This window comes from Maylandia zebra, linkage group LG17, assembly GCF_041146795.1.
Source record: "Maylandia zebra isolate NMK-2024a linkage group LG17, Mzebra_GT3a, whole genome shotgun sequence".
Taxonomy (NCBI): domain Eukaryota; kingdom Metazoa; phylum Chordata; class Actinopteri; order Cichliformes; family Cichlidae; genus Maylandia; species Maylandia zebra.
The window spans coordinates 25,302,466-25,328,143 of NC_135183.1; the positions used below are offsets into that span (position 1 = coordinate 25,302,466).

Genomic DNA, 25,678 nt, shown 5'->3' on the forward strand with positions numbered 1-25,678 from the left:
TTTCTGTGTGGGGTTAGCATTCTTCTCCGTGTGTCTGTGTGGATTCTCCCTGGGTAATGCACCTTCCTCCCACTGTCCAGAGACACGCATGTGGTTAGGTTAACTGGTGGTTCTAAACTAGCAACAGATTGGTGACCTGTCCAGTGTATAGCCTAGGCTCCAGTCCATCATGACATGAAGGGGATAAGTAAAATAAATGTACCCCTTCCAATATGGCTGCTACTTCTAGATTGCTGCCTTGAAGCACCTCTCTCCCTTCTGACCATTATCATGTTTGTTTTTGTGATTTCAATATGGACTTCAAACTTGTGAAAAGAGCAGCCATCAACTTCTGTGTCAAATTGACCTGACTGTCATGTCAAGAGAAATCAGTCGTGATGAGAGTTGGGTCTCAGGCTATGACCCAGAGAGAGCAATTATTAGTGGAAGAGCTAACGGTGTCCGAACCCGAAGGTCATCCGACCAGGAATGCGAGCAGGATCATGGTTGTTTTTGACATTCATGGGTTTGTGCACCGTGAATTTGTCTTCTAAAGTGAAACTTTCAATGCATATTCTACTGTAACATCCTGGGAGAACATTTGGCGCAAACAGCCTAAATTGTGGCTTTTGCCATCACGTGTCTGCTCACAGCCCTTTGAAAATGACTTATCCTCTTTATACCAAAATGAAATTCAAGGTTAAAAGTTCAGACTCAATGGACGCAGTACAGTACTAGTGAAGTATCAAGGTTTGTGCAACACAGCTGCTCAGTTGTTGGATACACTGGAAAAAGTCGATTTAACGGACTGTTTCAGAAAGATAACTTGTTAGTTTTTGCTGGAAATCAGGGACGAAGTACCAGTCTCTTTTCTTCACAAGATCAAGTCTCGTACCACTGAGTCCAAGGACTGGTGAGAAAATTCTTTCAGATTCAGGTAAATAGATTCTGATTTCACAGGTTAAGTTCTCATTGATTTCCTCTGTTCTCCCATAGGCGTGGGTTCAGGTAAGGGGTATTTTATTTCTATTGGCATAGGCTTGGGTGAGAATTTCTCTACAGGGCAAGAGTGGGTCAAGCCAGTATGTTTGGAAGGCAGACGCACTAGAAAGGACTCTGTGCTGAAAGAGGACGGGCAAGGCAAGTTTGCAAGTTAAACTACATCACTGTTTAACTTAACAATGCAACAAGGAGTGGAATGACATGCCCACGGTTACATACTGCATATGATTATAGAAGGTGTGCCAGTGGATCTGGGGAAGTCACACCCATTGCTGGAAAGATTTAAGCAGAGTTAGACAGAGAGAGATAGTTACGTAGGTAAAGACATAGAGAAGGTGAAACAGTACCCGAGAAAATTGGGAGGGGGGTAACAAAAAGACTAGTTATAAGTAGGTACTAAATTTAAATCAGGTTTTGACTTTTATGGGGACTGCACTTTATAATATCACAGTCCAGGCTTCGTTAAGCATTTATGCGGGGAATGACATGCATTAATTTGAGACCTACATTAATATGGTCTACACTAAACTTCTATTAAGATATTTATCATTTTGTATTGAAATTAAACTTCAGGGGACTTAGATGAGGCTGAATATCTAGAACAGACAATTGAGTGAAATATTCCTTCATCAGTATATGAGCTTCAGTTGAGTCAATGCCACATACTCTGGCCCATCTGGTGTAATTAAGACTCCACCAGATTTGTATTAATCCACAGATAAAAATAGTCCACCATTTTACAAATTTACCCCCCGCCCACACACACACACACACCCTTTTTTAAATTGAAACTCTATATTTATAACCTGATGTGAAAGACTCATCTTTAGGGCCAGTGCACTTAAAGCAGACAAAGACAGACTGGAATAGACAGAGACTATCCAGAGATAAGTTAAGCATTGCCTGTTTTTGAATTTGGAAACAATATTCCTAAACTATTTGAAATAAAGGTAACAATCATAGAACGTGTATTCATTTACATTTTTTTCCCATATTTTAAAATAAGCATGAGCAGTAATGTTTTTCCTGCATCTTACATTTAAATTTAAGGCATTTAATGTGCACCAGTGAACAGCTGGAAACTGGTTTTATGCAACATACTGTCTGGCAGTGTGGTTAAACCTTTTTTATGGTTTTATCTTAGGAGAAACATAAATGGAAAATGGGATTGAGGTAGCTGATTTACATTCACATGGTGAGGGGATTTAAATTTGAGATGCTAATCTAGAGTGTCAGTCTGAAGTTAAGTAGAACACATTTTTTTCCAAGCTTGATAGGCTAAAGTGTTATTATTTAAATTAAAAATGTACTTGTGGAAGTTCTTGTCTATTCTTTGCTAGATAGCGTTCAACAAAGTGTTCGTGCACAATTAGAGACCCAAAATGTACAATTTTAACTTTAAAGCATCAATTATAATCTCTCGGTGAGGAAAATAGTCTTCATAAAATGGCAGCATTTGATCCATGAAGGAATGTCTAATTGACTTACTGCAGAGGTTATGTGAATTAATTATTATTCAAACTGACTGTAATGGCTGAGTGTTCTTGTAGTTATGGGGAGGTATATGTGCACCGTTGACTGAGTATTAGCCCCATGAATGTTTTGAAAAGCTAGAGAGGAGGGAGAATGTCTGGACAGTTTAATGGACACAGTTGCATAATGTATTTCTGCAGCCTGGGCTGCTAATAGACTGAAAAATGGAGGTGCCATACTGTCATGCCTATGGATAGAATTACTTTAACATGTCTGTCGGGTGGAAAATTCCACTCTGGTGCTTGTACATTAAAGAAATGTGCAGCACTCTCACAAATTTGGGCCTCCCTTTTGACACAGCTAAAGTATGTTTTTATGTTCTCTTTAAGTATGGTAAAAGTGTAATTTAGATCTTTATTACAAATAATGATTAATCGAAAACCTGGAGGATTTTATTAATTTTCTATCCAGCTGTGGGTCATATGAATTGAGGATATGTGATGAAATGCTTAAGCAGTACATTCTTCAGCACCATTAGTATGCAGATGTCATCATTATAACCGTGAATACTTGCAACTGACTATAATTAATTTAGACTTCACATGAATTTGTAGCCCATTCTGGGATTAATTTTAGTCAAGTTCTGTGTGTCACATTAGCATGGGGAAATCTGGGCAATACTCATCTCTGTCCTTATCAATTATTAGGGTCTAAAATCGGTTGCATAGACTGGAAAAATCTGATTCTTATTGTCACTTAAAACGGTTTTAATAATTGTGTTTCAGCTACAAGGTCTGTAATATATAGATGTACATATTGGAGAGATGATGGATACTATGCGAGGTACAGTGATAAAGGAAAGAGGAAGGCAGAGCACTTAAATTTAACCAGCGGTGTTTTAATTCACTATAGCATTTTCTTAGAATTGTATCTTTTACTGTTATCTTCTTCGTCTAGACTAGTTCCAGGGAAGTGATTTCATCAAATGAATGTGTGACAAGACTTTTGTCCTCACCTATATTTCACAAAGATGGTACATTGGAGATTATACACTTAGTTGGTTTCACTGGAAGAATGAAAGCAGATGTAGGTGTCTCTAGTGGCTTAATAGGCAAAGAGGCAGTTGTAGGCTTTGAACTTATTGCTCTGACCTTGAGCCTTTATAGATTAAGGTTATGTAATGATTGATCTTTCTACCCCTTTGGAGTGTTGCTTTCTGCAGCTGACCCTATTCATCAGGAGCTGATGGAGCTATCCTTAAATGGCATAGGTCAGAATACGGATAAATATGCAACACATGCTGCGTTTGTTTTCACCACTGCCTTAAAAAGTAATCATGCACAGCCATGCTCACGTAATAGGAAACATTCCTCAGGGATTTTGATCCATATTGGCATGATAGCATCACACGGTTGCTGCAGATTTGGCTGCTGCACATCCCATTCCACCACATCCCAACGGTGCTCTATTGGAGATAGATGTGGTGACTGTGGGGCCATTTAATTACAGTGAATTATATACTTTAATTATTTATTTAAGCCAGGATGGGCCAGTGCGTTCCTATTATTTATGCCAAGCTGACCTGACAACGATTTTACAATCTTTTATTGTTCAGTTCTGCTGAACCCCTGTCAACTGCAGCCTCAGTTTCCTGTTCCTGTTAGCTGACGGCCAGTGTAGTTGTCTGCTCTTCTGTATACTTTGGTTTTAACAAGTAACAGATGTGAGTTACGGTTGCTTTTATATCAGTAGGGCCATTTTCTTGTGATCACTGGCATCAACAAGCCATTTTTGCCCAGAGAACTGCCATCCACTAGATATATTCTCTGTAAGTCCTACACATGCTTAGCAATTTCTCAAATACTCACAACAGTCATGGCATTAAAAATCATGCCATGATCAAAGTCACTCCAACCACCTTTCTTCCCTATTCTAATGCTTGATTTGAATTTCAGCAGGTCATCTTGAACAAGTCTGTAGGTCTAAATGCGCTGAGCTTCTGCCATATAATTAGCAGATTAAATATTTGTGCTAGTAAGCAGGTGAACAAGTATACCTAATAAAGTGGCTATTAAGTATATGTGACGTCTTTCTTTTTTACATATCTTCAGGTGTTTTTTGTGTTCTAATAATAAACCACTTACATGTGAAGATAAAAAAAAAGGACTGCTTTAAAGTGGAAATAATGTAGCTCAAACCCAGGCTGTGCTCTGAATAAAAATTAAACTTATGTTGAAGGCCATGTCAGTTCACAGCAATTTGGAGAAAAACGAATATGGTGTTTGGTCATAGCTATTTAAAGACATGTGAAACTATAATTTTGACTTCCCTTGGTTACTGTGGCGCTATGGCTTAACATGACAATGTAAAAAGAATGTAATATAGTTTGCATTTGGATTTTGTAACTAGGCATATGGGTTTGTTTTCTTACATCGTTAACTGTAGTGGAGTTGAATGTTTTTGTCTGTTTATTATTTCTATTATTAAATTTTTTCAGTTAAACATTTCTGAAAAACAGTGAAACGGTGTATACTCAGATGTGAAGACAAAGTGCGAAAAAACTTAAATGCAGAACCAGATAAGGAACGAATTTCCGTTTTACTTTACATGGTAACATAATAGCTTATTTAATTATACTTTTCTGTATATGTTTATTCAGGAACTGTAAATAATTGTTACAAATTAGGATATTCAAAAATCCTGACGAGTCATATGCGTTGCATTAAGTAACTCCTTATCGTCACAGAACAGCATAAACTTCTCCATAAATATTCTCTTCCGGGTAACGGCATCGGAAATATTTCTGGATTGCAGAAAGGCGGATACCTGTTTGCTACTTTGCCGTTTAGAACTTTTCGTGAACCATTTTTCCCCGTCACTCGTCATTGAGTCGCCATATCGAACAAAAATTATTATTCTGAGTATTTTTATTTAGCTGAAATTGTATTAGCCTCGACGAGAGTAGTAGTTTTCTAGCCTCAGCTAGCTAACTTTTAACACACTAGCAGATAAGTTGTCAAACCCCCGGCAGTACAACAAGGAAGGTGCAACACCGAACCGACAACAAAAAGATGTGCGATAAAGATCTGATTTGGACACTGAAGACCGGGGACCTGGATGAGGTCAAAGCCACACTGCAAACGGTAATTTAGCTGTTATTTGACTTGCCCACTGTTGTGCTTTTTTTGACTACAGTCAGCATAGCTAAGGTAATCAACGCTAGTTCGTAGAGCTGCTAGCGAGCTAGCGTTAGCTGGAGTTGGGCAATGTTAAGTTAGGTAATCCAGAATTGAAAAGCTGTTGGGACATTCTGGGTCTGTAACATTAACGGTAATGTGTGCACCTTTAAACTGGCTTTAATTCGTCTTACGGGTAACGAGACGTGTTTAAAGTTAATCCATTATCACTTTCCGCTGAGAGCAACTTGTTGGTTAGCTAACCAACTATGGTATCTGTTGGTACGTAACACGGGTAACGGCTCTTGACACCAGTAACAATGTTACTGTAACTGGGTATTTTAAGCACAGTATGTACGTTACTAGAAAACGCATATTACAGTCTTCTATAAGCGTGTTGTTAAGAGAGCTGAGGCAAATGTCTAGCTATATGCTAGCGGCTAATCGAGCAGACAGGGCCAGTGTCTAGTCAGCTTTACTGGGCGGTGGTCTCAGCTGTAGTCTAGGAGATGGAGGCTTGGCTAACAGCAACTGCAGCGTTCGTTAATGCCAGCATGCTCTTTTTGGAGCAGCCTGATGAGAAGGTTTCTGCCTATGCTTACCACGCAGAGATGTTTCTGTAAAACAGCTACCTTAGGAAACACGCCTGCATTCGGATTTTGTAGTTGGGTAGTAGCTGGATAGTTTTACTGCCACATGATTTACACTCAGTTGTTTCCCACAAATGACTAACTGAATCTATATTTGCTTCCTCATAAAGTAGAGCTCACTAATGTGTTTAAATTGTAAAATGCTAGTTTCCAATGTAAGTTTTACAATACGTGAAACTAGTAGTAGTAGTATTTATTTATTGTCATTGTCATATACATATATATACATAAACTACATATAGTTTTTGATCAAACTCTTAAAGACTGATAATGCTCAGGATGTTGGTGACTTTTGGGAAGACAGAAGTGTTTTCTTTTTTCTTAGTGTCTTGTTCTATTTGTGTCATCAACTATTAATCACGTGTTTGTATAAATGACTGTTTACATACACTCATCGTGATCGTCATGGTAATTTGGTACTTTTAACTATTTATTTCAACTGTTCTTTTTCTAGGGTGGAATAATTTTACAGCATACAATTTTCCACACAGGGTCAAAACTATACATACCGTCTCCAAGTATGTGACATATTTTAAGATTCTCTTACATACAGCAAAAGAAGAAAAAATTAATTTATTTTTTAGGTTGTCTGAGGTAACGCTATACTTGTTCAACTTGGCACCATAAAGTGCTTGCCACTGTTTCTATGTAGTCACTGATAGATTTCTTTTTTTTTTTTCCTTTCTTTTTTTTCACCTTGAGTCTGTGACGTCAAGAAAAGCACAAGTTTTTAGACACAAATAACTGTCCTGTTAATAATATGTATTAATCAAAGGAGCTTGCAAAGAAAAGCGTCTGGACTTCTTTAAGTTGCTTGAAGACGTTTCGCCTCTCATCCGAGAAGCTTCTTCAGTTCTAAGGTCAAATGGCGGCGAATCCCAGATTTGTCCGCCATTTGACCTTAGAACTGAAGAAGCTTCTCGGACTGATAATTTTTGCTGCCTAGTTCCCACATTACCATTATTATTATTTTATTAGTAGCCATACCGAATAACCTTCAGTGTTCCTGAAAGGGCAGCTTTAGTGACCTCTTCAAATTCCTGACAAATTGTTGTTCAGTGTTGTGCAGATCAATTACTTGAGCTGCCAGTGTAGGAGGGACTGTGTGAAGTTTTGTGTGCGTGTGTTAGCTGCAGGAGGCGAAGACCGCACTTTAAGAACTGTTGATATAAACCACCACTACAAATGATTGACACGAGCTCATGATTACAGTTGGTGACTTCTGAGAAGTGAGGTTTCTTGTGTTCAGCTGTAATTGTGTCATTGACGAAACATGTAGATAAAAATAACTAACCTTTTTCTATAGTATAAATGGAGCACGTTTAATTTTATCAACCACTGAAAGTAACATTTAAACATTTTTAGAGAAGTTTGAGGTTTGATATCAATCAGCTACAGGACTTAGCAAGATGAGAGGTAAGGTCAAACATTGTGTTCAGTATGTTGAATTTGACCTACAAGGATGTTTTTGATAAGGCAGTGCTGCGGTGTGGATTCTGTTTCAGAAATATCTAGTGGTAATAGAACAGAATTTGTGTGCAACTGACCATGTTCATCTGACCCCAAGAAATGGCAGAGTAAAAAGAAATGTGGTGTTTTGTTTTTTTCCAAAGTGTAACCTTAAGGTTTTAGGTCTACATAAAACTGGATTTATTTTATGTACAAGATTATATTGAGTCCTTTCACAACAGTTATTTCATGAAACTAAATATATATGTGACATTACTGCCATATTAATTCAATGTGTCTGCTTCGAAAAATTCATATTTGGAGATCCGTAGCAGGTTGAGTCTTCATTTTATGCTTTCATGGTAAATATTGTAGCAAATTTAATGTAGGAATTAGAGTCAGGAGATGACTATAATATTAATAATAATGTAAAAACTTGAGGTCATATGTAATCTCATACAGTTTTGATATCAATAATGCACAGTATTTCTCAATGCTGTTTGCCTAGTCTGTCCATTTTATTGCTATCTCATTAATGTTGATCTTAGTTGCCCCAGGAGAACCAACACCTGAGCCTTCATCCCCAGCTTAGGTGTTTATAATATGAAGGTCTTGTGTTACAAGATATTAATGCATCTTCTAGGGCTTCCTATACTTCTATATTCTTGATAGTATACCCATTTTTCTGAGCTGATGAATGCTTTTCTTGCTTCACTTCCCTTTGTCCTTATACAGGCAAGTAATTATTCATATACTTCTGGGGAAAAAGTCAGGACTGCCAGCCCTCGCTGGGACCAATTTGTGTTTTATTATGGGTCCAAGCAGCAAAAAATGATTTAATAGATGTTACCTTCTTTTGAAGGGCTTTGATTTGTGTTTTCTTTTTTGTTTTTGTCTTGTTTTTTTAAACTAAGAGACACCATACTGGCTTGTGGCAATGCCAAGTTAGGCGATCTCATCCCTGTTAATGTGTACTTTTTCCCTTCTCTAGGCTGAGCATGTGAACCGGACCCTCGATGGTGGGAGGAAGCCGCTGCATTATGCTGCAGACTTCGGTCAGACAGATGTGGTGGAGTTCCTCATTTCTAAGGGGGCAGATATCAATGTAAGAGTTACAACTATCTCAGCTTCATTCTTTTTGCATTAATTTGCCTACTGCTCAGCACTACAGTGACCACAAAAATAACAGAGCCTGTGTCTCCTTCCTTTGACTGTCTAATGTCTGGTTAGAAACAAACCATTATTTGTGTAAACAAAAGCAACCTGGCTTTAATAAAACGGAGTTTATCATATACATTTCTACCCACTGTTCATTGGCTGTTTTTTACCAGTGAGTTGGCCAGGCCTCAGCAGGGGTTTTTTATGGGTCATAGTGGGCTTCTCATGAGACGCACATAACCACAATTGATCCGCTTGCAGTTAGGGCAGTGAGTCTGTGTTGCCTTACTTAACAGAGGTCTATGCATTTCCTGTTATGCTTAGTAAATTAAGCCCCTCTTAAAAAAAGTTCAGTAGTAGTTCAGGTAATCTTCCTTTCGTGTGAGGCTAAAACCTCTTTGAAAGCCCCAAATTTTCTATGCTAGAAAACCCCTTCTCACATTTAACCTTGATGGCCCCTTGAGGCTTGTAGTTTCAGAAGGTGTGGTAGTGGCCTGATTCAACAAAAGTCTTTTAAATTGCTTTTTACCTTGAAAGCATCATGTGTTAGTAATTTACAATGAGACATGGATGCTTTAACTCTAATGATCAGGAGTAGGAAGTCTCTAAATCTTCATTGCACAGGAAGACTCACATCAGCACGGTGCATCTCACCCTCTGAAAATTGGTATCTGCAAATCAAAAGACTTTTTTTTTCTTTTTAAAACAAGAGTTTAAAAGTGTAACAATATACAATCTTTGCTTTCCCTCCAAAGACCAAAAGTCTTCTTCTTCTCACTCATTCCTCTCTCATCCTCTTCTTCCACAGGCTCCAGACAAACATGGGTTTACTCCACTGATGACTGCCTGTTTTGAGGGTCATCTCTCATGTGTCAAGCTCCTGTTAGAAAAGGTTGGTGCCCTGATTGCGTTCATGTATGCGTATGTAAGCATCTGCACAAAGGAGTGCACTGGTGTCTTTCACCCACTAGTGCATGCTGATGTATCAGTGGTTCCATGTGAGCCATGAGTGCTGATGAGGTAACTCATTGGACAAAAAGCCCTTTAACACATTTCTATGGAGGCTGTGCTGGAATGTTCATAGAGCATCGCAGACTGTCGCTGCTGTGCACTTGCTTTTTTGTTGTTTGTTTCTTTCATTCATAGGAGCACTGCCGTTGGCTTCATCTAAGTCTCTGCTCCATCCCTCCACATTAGCCTCCCTAAGGTGTTTAGCTCTGGAAGTACCTTAAATGCTACTTGGGTCCAAAAAAATACATGCTGCTATGTGCAGATCTAGTCACAGCTGTGAGGAGAGGCACAGAACAGAGTCAGGCACAGCTGGCATTGGCTGTAACACTACAACATAATAACAGGAATACTATAATAAATGTCCAATCTATCCAGCGTCATCTGGCCTTAGAATACACATTTCTGCAGTTCCTTCACAGTTAGACAGACTCATTTGTAAGTGGTGAGCTTTCTTTTACAAAGTCAGTGTTTCTTCTTGCATGTCTTACCTGAATGTTAGACTCAAAAGTGTATGCACTCCTGGCATAATGACACATCTTCTACCCATCAGGACAGCTGTAGCTACTGTTTCACTACTGACCAAATGAGCCCGACTGCAGTTGAATTGATGGCCCTGTGGAGGATGAATGTCACACATTCATTTTAACACACACATATCTTTTTCTGTGTACCCCTCCACTAGGGGTGGGCGATAGAAACGATATACGATAGAAACGATATAAATTTGGCCAACGATAGAGATTTTGACTATACCTCTCTATCGCGATAGCGCATGTTGATGATGTCATCAAGCTGCGCCTGTTTTGGTTTAAAGCATCGCAGCGGCTAAAACCATTATCACCTGCAAATTATGCCAGGCGACAGTCATAGCAAAGAGATGAGGCACTTTTGAAATATGGGGAAAGCCAAAAACTGCGCTTCCTTCACTTCCGTAACATTGATTCATTAATGTTGAATTCTCTCGTAGCTTTTCTATTCCCATGTTGTTGCAGTATATTAATAACTCACCTCATATTGTGGATGAATAGTCTTAGTTGTTCTCCTGACTGACGTTTGCCCCATGTATAGCATCCTGCTATACGATTGCATTTGTCCCTGACCACCAGAATCCCTCACGTTAACTTTTAATGAGTGGAAAAAAAGTTGGTGTTCATCCTTCAGCTTCACTGTGCTAATGTTATGCTAACATAGCTGTGTCGCTAGCAATCACGTAGCACAACATTATATACCAGGTAGTCCAACTTCAGTAACCCTACAAACGCCACTGCTGTTTAGTTTTCTGTCTTCATTTATTTTGGAAGTGGTAGCAGAGCTGTACGTTTTATTTAGTTTCAAAAATCTCTCAGTCAGAACATGGTATGTCATGTTTAGGTGGAAACTAGGGAGCTAACTTCCTTTCTAACTTTTAACTCTGTTAAATGTAATAAATTAAATGGATGTTAAACTTAATTGTTACACCTGCTAAAGCAGCAACGCTGATGATTTTATTAAAGATTAAGGAATTTAGACAGTTTTTAACTCTTAGTGTTCGTTTGACTTTGGGACCTGAAGGGGGAGTTTTTGGCCGGACACATTCCTAGATTATATGTATTATATGTACTGTAAGCATGCATTGCAGTTATCCTTCTATGTTCTAGTTTCCCTCAGCATGTATCACCTGGACAGTCATGCCAGTGAAGCTTAAGACCCTTAATGAACTGAACATCAACTCAAAATAAGCACAGATATGCAATGTGTATAAAATACTTCTAACCGTACTTGTAATAAAAGTTAACATAATGGAAGGATCCTCAAATGGACATCTTCAATAAACAACTGTAATGCAGTATCAATACTGTGAGAAATATTATTAGATGAAATAATGCTGTAAAGAATGTTATTAATGCAATTATAATGATGCAGATTATATGGCAGCAATAAAATAATTTCTGTATCTCCACAATACATAAGGCACACTCTCGATTTTTGAGAAAATTAAAGGATTTTAAGTGTGCTTTATAGTGTGGAAAATACGTTATACAGAAGAAAAGAATATCGCGATATATATCGTTACCGCACATGCTTCAAATTATATCGTGATATGAACTTTAGGCCAAATTGCCCAGCCCTACCCTCCACCTTATAACACTCATGATGTTTTAAAGAAGCAGGCAGGTATATAGTTGACTGGGTCCTCTATCTCGGTACATGTTTATTATTAAATTTAAGTGGGGAAAAAAAAGCTTATTTGAACAATGATGCAAAGAACATGGATGTTTCAGTCGGACAGCTTAGCTTTGTAAATGTGCTTCAAACAAATGTGTCATTTTCCAAATTTCAAGCCAAACTATAAAAATTGACAAAAGTACACCACCACTGATTGAGTGGAGTTTGCATTGTGGAAGACTGCATCATGTCATGAAAAAGCATCATTCAAAGGCTGCTCCAGACTGTTATGTGTATATGGGAAGAATTCAGAGAGAGAGTGAGAATCAGGGGCCTGAGGGTGAGTGAGCAGCTGTCTGTTTCCAGCCAGGCTTAATGAGGCAGGGTAAATGAAAGCTCCTCTACACAGTTGTTTCACAGTAGCATCAAGTAATGGGAAGTGGGGAGGGGTCACACTACAGAATGGGGAAGTCACTTTTTGCAGTCTTTACAATCTCATTGCCAGCAGCCAGACAGACTTTTTAATAGGTTCACAGGTTGAATGGGACTTTGAAGAAGGCATTTTAAAAGAGGAAACCATAATCTGTATATGGGGAAACAACAGTGTTTGGTTAGAGAGGCATGGTTGTGGTATGCTCCACCAACTGATTTCAGTTAATCAGCTGTATTAGTCCTGCATTTTTGGCAGCGCAGCTGCAAACTCTGTCCTGCCTATCAACAAAGGCACCAGAATCTTGTAACTAGTCAGCCAAGAGCGGAAAACTGTTGTCAGCTGGCAATCAGCACTAAGATAAACTGAAGGAAATAACGGACAGGAAAAAGAAACTATATACAGCAAGTCATTTGCTATAAAAGTTGCTAGCATGTCAGCACGCATTTGACATTGCATGTTTCTGACTTAAGTATACATTTGACTCAGAGCTTTTTATTCCTACCATAGACCATATTTATATCCAATGAGCTATTATTTAAGCATTGAAAGATGACACGTTATAGAATGATTTCTTTGCTGAAACTAAGCGGTGTACTTCAAGTTAAGATCTGAGCTGTCACTAGATGATGCATTTAATGTCCCTAAGAGTGTTAATATCACACAGCCACATTTCACTTTCACATTACAATGAGAAATTTGGGTTTTAAAAGCTCATTTTGTCTCTTTAAAAAAAAGACTTCATTATTGGCATTTATTTTCCTTAATTTCTTCTGCTGCCAGTCACAGAACATCCTTCTGAGAGTCAGAAGCTCTTCTGCATTTAAAATAGGCAGCTGTATCATGTAGTGCCTCATCTTTGTAAATCAAAGACCTTTGGGTAAGTTTTGTTTTAGAGAGGGATGAAAGCACAGCAACTTAAGAAAAAGTGTGTGAGTGATTTATTACACAAGTAAAATGAGTTTTGTTATGACAAGGACTATGACGAGGAAATATGAATAATTTTACATTGATTGTCTTGTTTTCATAGTCATTGTAGATCACAATTGTAAATTTAAACTGAAGTCTCATGAATTATCCAGCTACTGGTAGACTTTCAAAAAGCTAGTATCATATCGGACAAGACAGGTGGTCCTAATTCATCACAGTTCTTGATTTTATAATAATTCCAACTAAGTACCATCAATAATTAACACTAGATGCTAATAGTTGCCACAGGGAGCAGGTCTCAGTATATCCATATGAAAGCTTTGAAAACTTCCCATGTATCCCAACATGAGATTAATAGATATTTCAGAGCTACACCAATGATAGTGCTAGTGTAAATCCACTCTGTCTGGCAGCACCTGTAGCTGTGCACAGCTGCCACATTACACTGGATAAAAGGAGCCCACTGAGAATACTGAATTGTGACTGTTGGACTGTCAGACATTCTTGTGTTGGCAGATTAAAAATGGCGTGGTTCCCTTGTGCATCATGGAAGCTGACCCCTGCCCCCAACTGTGTGCCGTGTTGTTGTTGTTAATGAATTATGAAAGGCCATTATTACCCCAAAGGTGACCCAGCTGTAAGATCCTGGCCAAGAGTGCTGACTACAGCCTGCAAAGACCAGCCAGTAAATTTTAGGTCAGCAATAAAAGGGCATACACACACATTTTTCTTTTAATGGGAACTTGCTATTGTCTAGGAAGAAGTACAGTACTGTTTGAAGTCAGTACCTGTTGTTTTTGTGTCTTTTACATCCCTAAAGATTTCCTCCTTTTTTCTCTCTGCCCTTTATGCAAAGAATGGATGGAACATTTATCCTAACTATATAGATAATATATATACACACTCTAGTATAAAACATCTTTCACTTGTCACTGAAGTGTTTTTGTTTTTTGAGGGGGGTAAAAGTGCACACTTGCGGTCTTTATTGCTTCATATTTTGAGATTACCATAAACTTATAAAAGGATTTTATTAGAGGTGGGAATCACCAAACATCCCACGATACGATATTATCACAATACTTAACACACGATACGATATTATTGCAATTTTTTAAAATATTTTGCGATATTCAGATTCTGTACATAAAGGTAAACTTTATCAATATTCATTTTATCTAATATCAAAGTCTCACACTCAGTCTTTCTCTCATTTCAGTCAGTTTTATTGTTGACAAACTGAACAGTTTGTATTACAGTCTAGTCCAACTTAACTGAATGCAACCATCTGGTACAATTATAGCTATTCTGAACTATGCAATTTATGAAAACTATGCAGCCCCTTCAGCAACTGAAGAATTTGAAAGTAAATTAAAACAAAATATAATTTTACATTAAATAAAAAAGTTTTAAACTTAATTAAAATAAAACATGTCTTAAATTAAAATAAGTAAACTGTCATGTTTATTGCTGCCAAAAAAAAGTTAAACACATTTGGACAGTGAAGGAATGTCAGGATTCTTGCTCAGAAAAAGGATCAACATGCTCTGAAGTCAGAGCACAAAAACCTTTTTTGTAACAAAATATCGATTTCTGCTGTCCCTGTATCGATACATTATTAGCAAACAAAATATCACGATACTACACAGTATCGATTTTTTTCCCCCACCTCTAGATTTTATTTCCCACCCCCCACCGTATCTCACCCAGAGCCTTTCTGGCACATCCTGTTGTAATACATGTATTGATCTTATCTTTATCGCTGGGTGTTAAAAATTTGCCCTTTTAACTGCTCAGTAATGTTTGATTGCGGACAGCAGGTCAATAGTCTGAAAATCTTGTGCTTCAAATAGGTTTTGAGTGAGGCTTTGGCTCAATATTTGAAGACTTATGCATTCCATTCACAACAGTCATAATGAAAACTTAATGGACATTTTGGCATGTTGGTGGCATTATATTACTGACCCACTGCTGCTTTGTGTAGCTGTATAATCCAGGGTGATGATGTATCTTATTTTGACTGGAGACACGCTGGGAGTCTATTCTTGTTCATTAGTCTGTGTCTCAATTGGCCATCAACGTCTTTGACTGGCTAGTGTTTGGACAGTGAGGTGATCATGTGGGGTCATTATTCAAGTTGAGTAAAGCTCATTACTCTAAGTGGTGTCAGGAGCGTGCCAGTGAGCTGCTTGGCCGTTGGGGTAGCGTGGTGTATCCTGAAAGGCAAAAAAAGGAAGACTGTGCCAGCACTATTACTGGAACTCGACCATAAATACGGATTTGAAGCATTATCTCTGGCATGGCTCCAGTATACACTTTTTGACAGTATGTTTGGTGACGAGAAGGTAATGATTATGAGAATGGTAGAACCTAAAATATAGTGGTACAAATTATGCAGTTGTGTTTATTATATAGAAGTAGGGCTGTGCGATATGACCAAAATCTCATATCCCGATATAAGAATTCTATCGTCCCGATAACGATATAAATCACAAAAATTTAACATTTTCTGTAAATTCTGTGAATCTCGGGCAACTCGTCTTGCGGGAAGTGTTTCCGGCTGCGTGTCATGTAGCTGGAGTCGAGTATTTTAACTGATGCATGAAACTATACATTTTTAGTAGGGGTGCAACGATACTCGTATCAATATTGAACCGTTCGATACAGTGCTTTCGGTTCGGTACGCATATGTATCGATTTATGTAATATGTAATAATTTATTTTATCAATTTTCCTTCTGACGATGCTGTCTGTGTTGAGAGCTCAGTGGATCTGCGCTCGACAGTGCAGCCTAGGCGGAGTAATCGATCACAGATCCACTGAGTGCGGCACAAGCTAGCGAGACAGAAGTTAAGCTCTCCTTGCAACATGGCAAATTGAACCTCCCCCACCCTCATTCAGATGTGGCCTTTGGAACTATTTTGGTTTTCATGTGAGGTATGACCCTGAAGGTAACCGCGTCATGGACAAAAGTAAAACAGTATGTCAGATGTGCCACGCAATGCTCAATTACATGGGTGGGAACTACTGCGTTAGCGCAGTTAGCTCGTTAACACGTTGACGCCGTCCAGCCCCACGCACGGGGCAATCCGCGGTAGCTCGTTAACGAAGATTTGCCGTGTTGTGGCGTTAACGTCATTCCAGATTAACGCTGACAGCACTAGTGGGAACACAACTAGAGATGGCACGATACCACTTTTTTATGTCCGATACCGATACCATAAATTTGGATATCTGCCGATACCGATATGAATCCGATATAGTGTTTTTTAATCAACAAAACTGTTTTTTAAATATCTTGCTGCATTTTGTATAAGTTCATACTCAAGTTTAAAACAACAACTACACTAAAGCTATTCTGTTATACCTGTATGCAAAAAAAAATATTTCATAGTTCAGCAATACTGATCAATCTAATAAACTTAAACCTACACCATCCTCCCTATTCTGGTATTTTAAAGAGTACTTAGCATATATATTAAGCAACCTAACTAATAGAGTTCCAACTCCCAGCAACAATAAAAATAAATAAATAAAAAATAGGGAACCACCCCTCACGCTCCACCTCATGATGCTTAATCGACGTAATCAACCTTAATTTGATGCAGTGTGAAAAAAAAAAAAATGCACAGAAATCAATTATTTTTCAAGAAATATTAAATAGATTCAACATCTTTCTTCAACAAAATTGCAGACTGCACAGATGGTACCTTCCCAAAGGAAAAAGTACTATAGCTTACTAGGGTATATATATTAGACTTAATAGTTACTATATACAGTAATTGACTTCTATTCATTTTACATCAAATTAAAACTTTGGGTGTCAGATAATTATTTATTAAAAGCTAGACATTTTAAATGAGAATAAGAAAGAAAAGTATGTCTTTGTGCCCCCTTTTCCCTGTTAATGCCCTATCGGCCCCCCTGGCTAAACTTTGCTAGATCCGCCCCTGCACAGTTACCAGCGTCAGCTACGTAGAAAAAGATCCTGGAGTAGAAAGTAATATTAAATACATTCTAACAATAGCTGATCAAGCTTAAACGTGCTGCTGTTGTTCAGCCGCTGGTTTCCTCTTTCTGGTGCAAAGTGGGCCAAAAGCAAACTAGAGTCACGGACTCGCGACAGAAAAGCCGATCAGCTGATCGTTAAGCAGTTTCATGATTGAAGTAGCAGCAAGAAGAGGCAGTCGTTTGTTAAGCTTAACGCAGGAATGCTTTACAAACATTCAGAGATGGACTTACACACTTGCTTTACTTCTCTCGGGATAACTTTATCGGAGATGAAATGCCGGGTTGCTAGCGAAGCTCCACATGCTATCCAGACCACCGACAGGTCCCGCATGCCACAGCCGCTCTATCACGTGATGCATACTGCTCCAATGTGCTAACGTTCTGAGGTGAGTTACGGGGTGTTGCAAGTTTTGTGAGGTGCTTTCGTGATATTTAATGGATCGGATTACATTTTTTATTTTTCTCCGATATCCGATCCAGTAATTTAGGTCAGTATCGGACCGATACCAATACGTAATATCGGATCGGTCCATCTCTAAACACAACGAATATGACTGCACATTTACGCTGACATCATCCTCGTGCAAAGATAAGTGGAAGCAGACAAAAACAACAAGCAGGCATGCTACAAACTTTACCCGAGTCATTTAGACAGCTGTTAGCACATGATTCTCCTCATGGGGACCTGATATGTTTAATATGCTGCTGAGAATATAGCCCAGAAGAAGTGCTTTTGAGTTAAAATATATATTTATAATTTTAATAAATGACAAATTAAAAAGGCATGAAAATTTTTTTTGTATCGAAAAAATATCGAACCGTGACACCAAAGTATCGAACCGAACTGTGAATTTTGTGTATCGTTGCACCCCTAATTTTTAGATATAAGTTGTAAAGGCCGCCGTTTTCTTTGAGTATTTATTACACGGCGTGCTGCGGGGAAAAGCCTGTTCTAACGTTTGAGTCTAAGGTTTATTTTTTAGCACCTGGTAGCTCCTTTTTTAATTCTCATCCGTAAATAATCTTCTCTTTCACGTGATTCCGTTTATTTTGAAAAGTCTCAACAGGATCTTGAGCTTTATTGTGAAAGGTTTATGTGGTACATAAACAAGCGGACACGCGATGGTTTTACCGTCGTTATTGCTAAACACAACGCATAAAAACAGGCGCTTGTCCGTCCGTAGTGTGGTTATATAAAATATAAGAGAAATAGAGAACTTTAAGAAATTAATATAGCCACTACAGTGACCATCAGAACAATGAAAAAAGATTGCCACAAAGAGTTTATTTTGCGACACCACGAAACAATAGCGTAAAATGAAACGATAGACGTTTTTATATCATCATCTGATATATATCGTTATATCGAACAGCCCTATATAGAAGGCTTATTTGTCGCCATGAAGGCAGTGATTATTACTAAAGTCAACATGTAATGCTTTTTTTTTGCAATGTTGATGAGGTCTGTAGTAGGGCTGGGCGATATATCGAGTTTTTAAAAAAATATCGATATATTTTCATACGAGATATAAGATGTGACAACATCGTTTATATCGATATAGTCTATGTTACGTTATAATTATATTTGTGGAGCCGCAAGTTTGCCTCTCTTTCGTCCATTTTTGTCTCTACGCTGCATTACTGGGCCTCGCCTCTCCTTCACTGAGCACAACTCCCCCCTCCCCCATAGCTTCACCTGCAGGCAACGACAAGATGAACACTGCAAATCTCTGTTAACGAGTTACCACAAGTTAGCATTACGGCTACCGTAATGGAGCCTCGCGGAGTAATACGTACTGTGCTTCAACGTAATATTACCGTGTGTGTGTGTGTGTGTGTGTGTGTGTGTGTGTGTGTGTGTGTGTGTGTGTAAGGATCATAAATGGCACCTGTTAAGAGACACGGTTACAAAGAGGATTTCAAACTCCAGGCTGTCAGTCATGCAGTAGAAGTTGGGAACAGAGCAGCTGTGAAATCTGTCTGTCTTTGTTATTATGCTCAGCGTCTTTTAGTTTACATTTTGACTGCACAATTGTGAGCTTTTTGTTATGCACAAAAACAACATTGTGTTCTTTTATTTATGGAGCATTATTATTTAATAAATGCTGATAATTTATTTTTGAGTAATTTCTTCATGTACATCTATGCTGTATGTTAATAAAAGTGCCTGATTGACATCTGGGACACAGCTTTGACTAAACTCTCTTTTTGTTCTTACCTTATGGCTTTAAAAAAACAAAACATCGAGATATATATCATATATCGCCATCCAGCTAAAAAATATCGAGATATGAATTTTGGGTCATATCGCCCAGCTCTAGTCTGTAGGGTTGATTAAGTTTGGACTGAACCGACGACTAATGTCCTCTCCAGAGCTGGAGAAAAGGGAAGGGATAAAGAGAATCATCTCCATTCCTCTCCTCTTTTCCCAATAGTAAGACTGGGCAATATATCTTGTTTTTTAAAAAGATTGATAGATTTTTATACGAGAGATAAGATGTGACAATATCGTTTATGTCGATATAGTCTATGTTGCGTTATAATTACACTTGTGGAGCCGCTGGTTTGCCTCTCTTTGGTCCACTTTTGTCTCTACGCAACGTTACTCTGTCCCGCCTCTCTCCTTCACTGAAAACAACTCCCCCCTCCCCATCGCTTCACCTGCAGCCAGCATCAAGATGCTGATAATTTATTTCTGAGTTGTTTTTTTTTTTTTTTTTTTAAATGTACATCTACACTGTATGTTAATAAAAGTGCCTGTGTGACATCTGCGACACATGGCTTTGACTAAGAACTCCCTTTTTGTTCTTACTTTATTGGTTTAAAAAATATCAAGGTATATATCGTATATCGCCATCCAGCTAAACAATATCGAAATATGAAGTTTGGGCCATATCGCTCTACCCAGTAGCACATCAGAGTAGGGCTGCCACGATTTGTCGACTAGTCACGATTACGTCGACTATCAAAATCGTCGACGACTGATTTAATAGTCGACGTGTCGTTTGAAGCTTTGTAAGATCGCAAAAGACGCAGGAATAATAGCAGGATTTAAGAGTGTAATAACGGACTGAAACAGAAGATGGCAGCACAGCATGTACAAGGATGCCAGCTGCCGTTAAACCCCGAAGAAGAAGAAGCAGCTGTGTCCCAGAATTCATAGCGCGGCCCAGCTTAGTTTCCAACAATGGCGGTAGCTAGTTAGTTTTAATATTACTCTTATTATTCTTTCTGGGTCACAAAATAAACGTTTAACATATTTTCAGGCGAGAATGTAGCTGTGTAAACCTCAAATATCTGCTCAGTTTATCAGGACACCACAAATTTTCAAAAGCGCTCCGACGTTTTCGGAGACGTCTGTTACCCACTAGCTCGATAGCTAGCCGGGGGCTAGGTCACTAGCGCCGTGAGAACACCGGACTCCCGGCAAATTGTTTTCAAACCCACCGCCGTCTTTCGCGACTCAGGTTAAATATATATGAGTCACTTAGATAAATTAAAAATGTTATTGTTTGGCTTTTTTTTAGTATTTTATTTGTTCCTGAGTAAATCGGTTTGGCTGAGATTAAAGTTATAGTTTTTACACAGCTGAATAAACGTCAAGCAGACAGCTGATTATCAGAAGTGTGAGATGCTGGAGAATATACTCCGGTGTCCTGTTATATTTTAGATAGCAAGGAGTTTATTAAACTTCACCGAAACAATCTGCAAATTTCATTAAAATTGAATAAACTATCATCTTGTCTTTATTTTTAGTTAGCACCTTAAAAGCTTAAAGCTGTAAGCTAATGATAGTTATATAAGACCAGATGCTGCTGGTGCAATAAGCTGTAGTTTTACGTCCAGTGGATGATGATCTGATTAGTCGACTAATCGCATAAATAATCGGTGACTAGTCGACTATCAAAATAATCGTTTGTGGCAGCCCTACATCAGAGTAAGAGATTATGGTAATTGGTTATCAGGTACCTGGTATGCATGAATCTGCATTTTCAGGGAAAGTTAAGTGACAGAAGAACAAAAATTGTTTAACTTGTTAGAAGGAGTAGACTTTGAAACTGAGATAAATGAAAAAAGATTAAAACATTATTATCAGGAAAAAAAAATTTGTTTTTTGCCTGGCAAGCTGCCCTGTCTCTGACAAGATGAATTACACTGAAGAAACCCTTTGTTTATTTGCAGGTAAGGTAGGGGAGGGAAGTATTTTTATTTATTTATTTATTTAGAAATTGAAAGATCTGCCTACCAAAGCCATCGTTTTGTTTTTGTTTTATTTTGGGGGTTTTTAACACTGCAGGATTTGATTAAAGACTCAATTTCACACAACTTCACTTAAAAAAAAAAACGTTTGTCATTGTTTATTTTGTAGTTGATAATGTACAGCTTTTGTGTGAGATCAATTCTTCATTATACAATGAAGACTGGCCCCACTTAAAAAAAAATTTCTGCACAGACAACCAAATCAGTTATCATTTTGTTAATTAGTGAGCTTTATAGAAGCTGGTTGTCAGATTTTATTCCCCTTGAAAAGAGCTGTTCCACTGTTTCTCCTTGCATCCATGTTTTATGTCCCAGCTAAGACACGTTAGCTGTCAACCATCATCATTTTTAACAGACATGGGAGTGATGTGAATTTTATTATGTAATCCTTTGCAAGAATGCTTAAAAAAAAGACAATTTCATAAATTTAACTTAGTATCTCTAACAGGCATGTTTGATACCATCAGAATAATCAGATAAAATGTATAAAATTCACATTGAAAAAGTGAGAGAACAGGTCTCACTAGTCTTCATACCGCAAGTGTTGCATAACAGAGCTCTAACATGTTTAACTAGAGTGTTGACAGGAGCATTATGCCAAGAAATGTGAAGTATGTTCTGATAGGGGGGGTGCTATCTCTCATTTTGTCTTCTATTTCCTTACCAATTAGAGCTGTAGATGTGACAGGTTACCAACTCAACCCTGGTAAATCCCTCTCCTCGCTTTATGCTCTGTTGCTCTTGTGGCATGGAATTTGCTCCCAGATAACCATCCTCCTGCTACCGGGTACTCGAACTGGGGCACATTGTTTTTGATGCCCTGCTTCTCTACGCAACAATAGCCTCTCTCTGCCTTGGTTCTGTAAGCTCTTTTGCTAAGAGGCTAAACTTGGCAAGCTAAACAAAGGGACGCGTTTCCACTGCAAGGCCTTCCACTCCTACTTTGCCATTAAATCTGTTGTCACTACAAATGCATTAAAACATGTGGCCTGTTTCTTTCTCTCTCTCTTTGTTTTTGTGTGTGTGTGTGTCTGTGTTTTTTGTCCATACTAATCTAAATGGCTATTTCTTCTCCCATCTCCTTCACATTGATTCTGTTATCCCTCAAAGCTTGAATGGATTTGTGTCTCAGTGTGTGTGACTTCAGCCCCTCTTAGTCATGGACTCCTTTCCATTGATCTGATAGCCTCTGAATGTGGCAGCTTTATGTCTGAATGACCACCCTCACTTTTCTGTAAAGATCTTTTATGCCACAGCCTTTCTGCGTCCCTAAAGCAGTCAACCAAGGGAAAGTCTTGTCCTTGTTGTGTTCATGATTGTCCTACATACCTTTCCTGTGTCCCTGAGTATGCAAGGGTTTGGCTGATGTAAAATTCATAATCGGACCATGAATGCAAGGCTTTGTTTGGACGTCGGCATGCCTGCCAGTTTGTGCTGGTTCTGCACTATAATTGAACCAAATATACATGCCTCTTCCGGGTGGACTCCCTGCAGCTTAAAGAAAAGTATAACAATAACTACACAGCCACAGTGTCAGAGTCAGCATACACATATTATCACAGCTCAAATGAGTAAGGGGCTAGTCTAAAGTAAGTCTTGTCTCTCTTCCTTTGGCAACTACCGTAACTTTTGTCTATGAGTTTTTCACTCATCTTTCTCAAAAAGTGAAAGATGCATTTGTACACCAGAACAATTGAACCTGTGAGATACTTTATAACTAACATGGCCTCTTTCCAGTTGAATCTTATCAACTGATTCCTGATGTTAATGATTTTGTTCATTAGGGATGTGTATGCACCCCCCCCAGACTGAGATTTTCCCATTTCTGGAACAAACCTCTTCTGATTTCGCTTTAGCTTGGCTTCCAAATGCATCTACTCAAGGCTCAGTGCTTGGCCAACAGTTTTGTTTTTGAGTACACAGTTCAGCTCTGAAAACTAAATCACAGCTGGTGCAATTTGGGTCCAAAAACTATGCTTCGATTTTAATCCCTTGTTTTGGTTTCCTTAATCTTCCCAGTTCTTCAGATGTGGGTAAAACGAATAAGAAGTGTGTATGAAGGAGTTTGGGTCTGACTAGTTCTGTACGGCTCTTAAGTAGCCACGCAAGCTTTGGACATTGCTCACGGCGGCGTTATCAATGCACTATTTGACTGTCACGTTTGAGCAGATGTCACTAAAGTTTGAGGCACCAAGTAAACATTGTGTCCCCTCTCCTCCACAGGGAGCTGACAAAGACCAAAAATCACCAGACGGCATGACTGCCCTTGAAGCTGCTGCTACTGAGCCCATAAAAGCTCTGCTCAAGTAAGACACCACAGTGTGGGAGGTGGCTGGGCAGCTGTATGAACGGGCACTCAAATGGATGCAGTGATCTCCTGAGAGAAGATGGACTTGCCCCTTTGACCCTGATCAACCTCTGTCTCAACAATGCTTTTGTCTGTTTGTTGGAGGTTCATTTTGTCTGTCTGGTGGTCTTCCTTACATTGTAATTTCTCTTTTCCCCAGGTTTTTGGGATAGGATTTTTTTTCCCCTTAGTCCTCTGTTTTTAGCCATTTAACAGAAGGACTTGTCAGTTATGTCTCCCTTAGGGACCAAACACTTGGGGAGTGCTCTTGAACCTGGATCTTAACACTGCTCAGATTAGTAACAGACTCTATAACACAAACACAAAGCTTTCATATACGAGTAAATGCACATCTTTTTCTTTTTTTTTCTTTTCTTTTTTTTGCAGTTGTGTTGTAAAAAAATACTGAAATTAAATTGTAATGGATCAGTAGTGTGTTAATATTTTTACAACTTCACAGTTTAAGTATTTTATGGCCAGGGTTTCTCATGAACATTACTTGCACTGCACTATACTTGATAAGACTAAAAAGATTAAGTTTAATTATGTTAACATTTCATTATGTGTGGCCTCTTCCTGTACTTTAATTTTTTTTATAGATAGATCAAATTGTCCCTCAAATCTAAGCTTAATATTTTAGAGATGTTGGCTGAGGGAGCTGCAGAGGTCAGATTTTTCTTTTCTACTTGGTGATGTATCACTTACATATCAAATGGTGTTTTTTCCACAAATTTTACATCATTAAGGTATTCTCTATTCTTTGACCAATCACCATGCTGGCTAACTAGAATGACTTGAATGTTGCAATTTTCAAACGTGTTACTCAATCCCTTTTGAAGCAATGTTAACAGCACATAATAGGATTAGATATTTTAGAACTTTCTTCATTTTGCCGCCCCTGGGTGAGAGTTCAGAGCAAAAACTCCCTTTCCCTTTTTTTTTTTTTTTTTTTCTTTTCTTGCAGCTTCTCTGAGTATTTTGTAACTAATGGGCTCTAGGGGTTGTAAGTGATGGGTTAATGGGAGTCAGATTTGAAAGTTGTTGGTAGGGTTTTTTTCTTTAGTTTTTTTTTTTTTTTTTTATTCCCCTTGCCTTGTTCGTTTTTTCAGTTCAAAGCCCTGCCTGTTTTGCTGCATGTCAAAACTGCCTCTGCTTTTATGCTATGAAATGGTCACTGTCCTCTTGGTTGCTTTCAAACAAATTACAACAATGCAATAGACAAAAAAAAGAATGCTCTTGCTGACTTTGTTGTGACAAAAGTCTGTAAAAACAAATAAAAATATAAAAAAACACATCTGTCATCAGTATCCATTTTCCTTGTAAACTAGAGAGGGAAAGGGCGAAGGACTGTCAAAAAGATGTTTAAGATTAATGATGGGTCAGCTGTGAGAATGCTTTCTTTATTATCTAAAGCAGAAGCACATTTTCTGTGGCAAAACGCATTCCCTTAAATTTGTCACATTTCTGTTGTGCACTGTGGTGACCTTTAAGTTGGATTAGATGAGGGCATTACTGTGATTTTTATGCTGAATTCACTCAAGATGGGATTTGCTGACACCACAGTGCTGCTTGTAACAAAATCTTGTTGAGGTGTTGACTTCAGCAGAATGTTTTACCAAGAGGGATGCTCTTCACAGACTTGTTGATACCAAAACCACAT

At 38.4% G+C, this 25,678-nt stretch overlaps 1 protein-coding gene across 1 annotated transcript; it reads left to right on the top strand.

Moving 5' to 3' along the window:
- Positions 1-5,228: 5,228 nt before the first annotated feature.
- Positions 5,229-25,310, top strand: mtpn (myotrophin). Its single transcript, XM_004548392.6, has 4 exons — positions 5,229-5,597; positions 8,721-8,834; positions 9,696-9,779; positions 23,895-25,310. The coding sequence occupies exons 1-4, from the start codon at positions 5,526-5,528 to the stop codon at positions 23,979-23,981; spliced, it is 357 nt and encodes a 118-aa protein (XP_004548449.1). The 5' UTR covers positions 5,229-5,525; the 3' UTR covers positions 23,982-25,310.
- Positions 25,311-25,678: the final 368 nt, after the last annotated feature.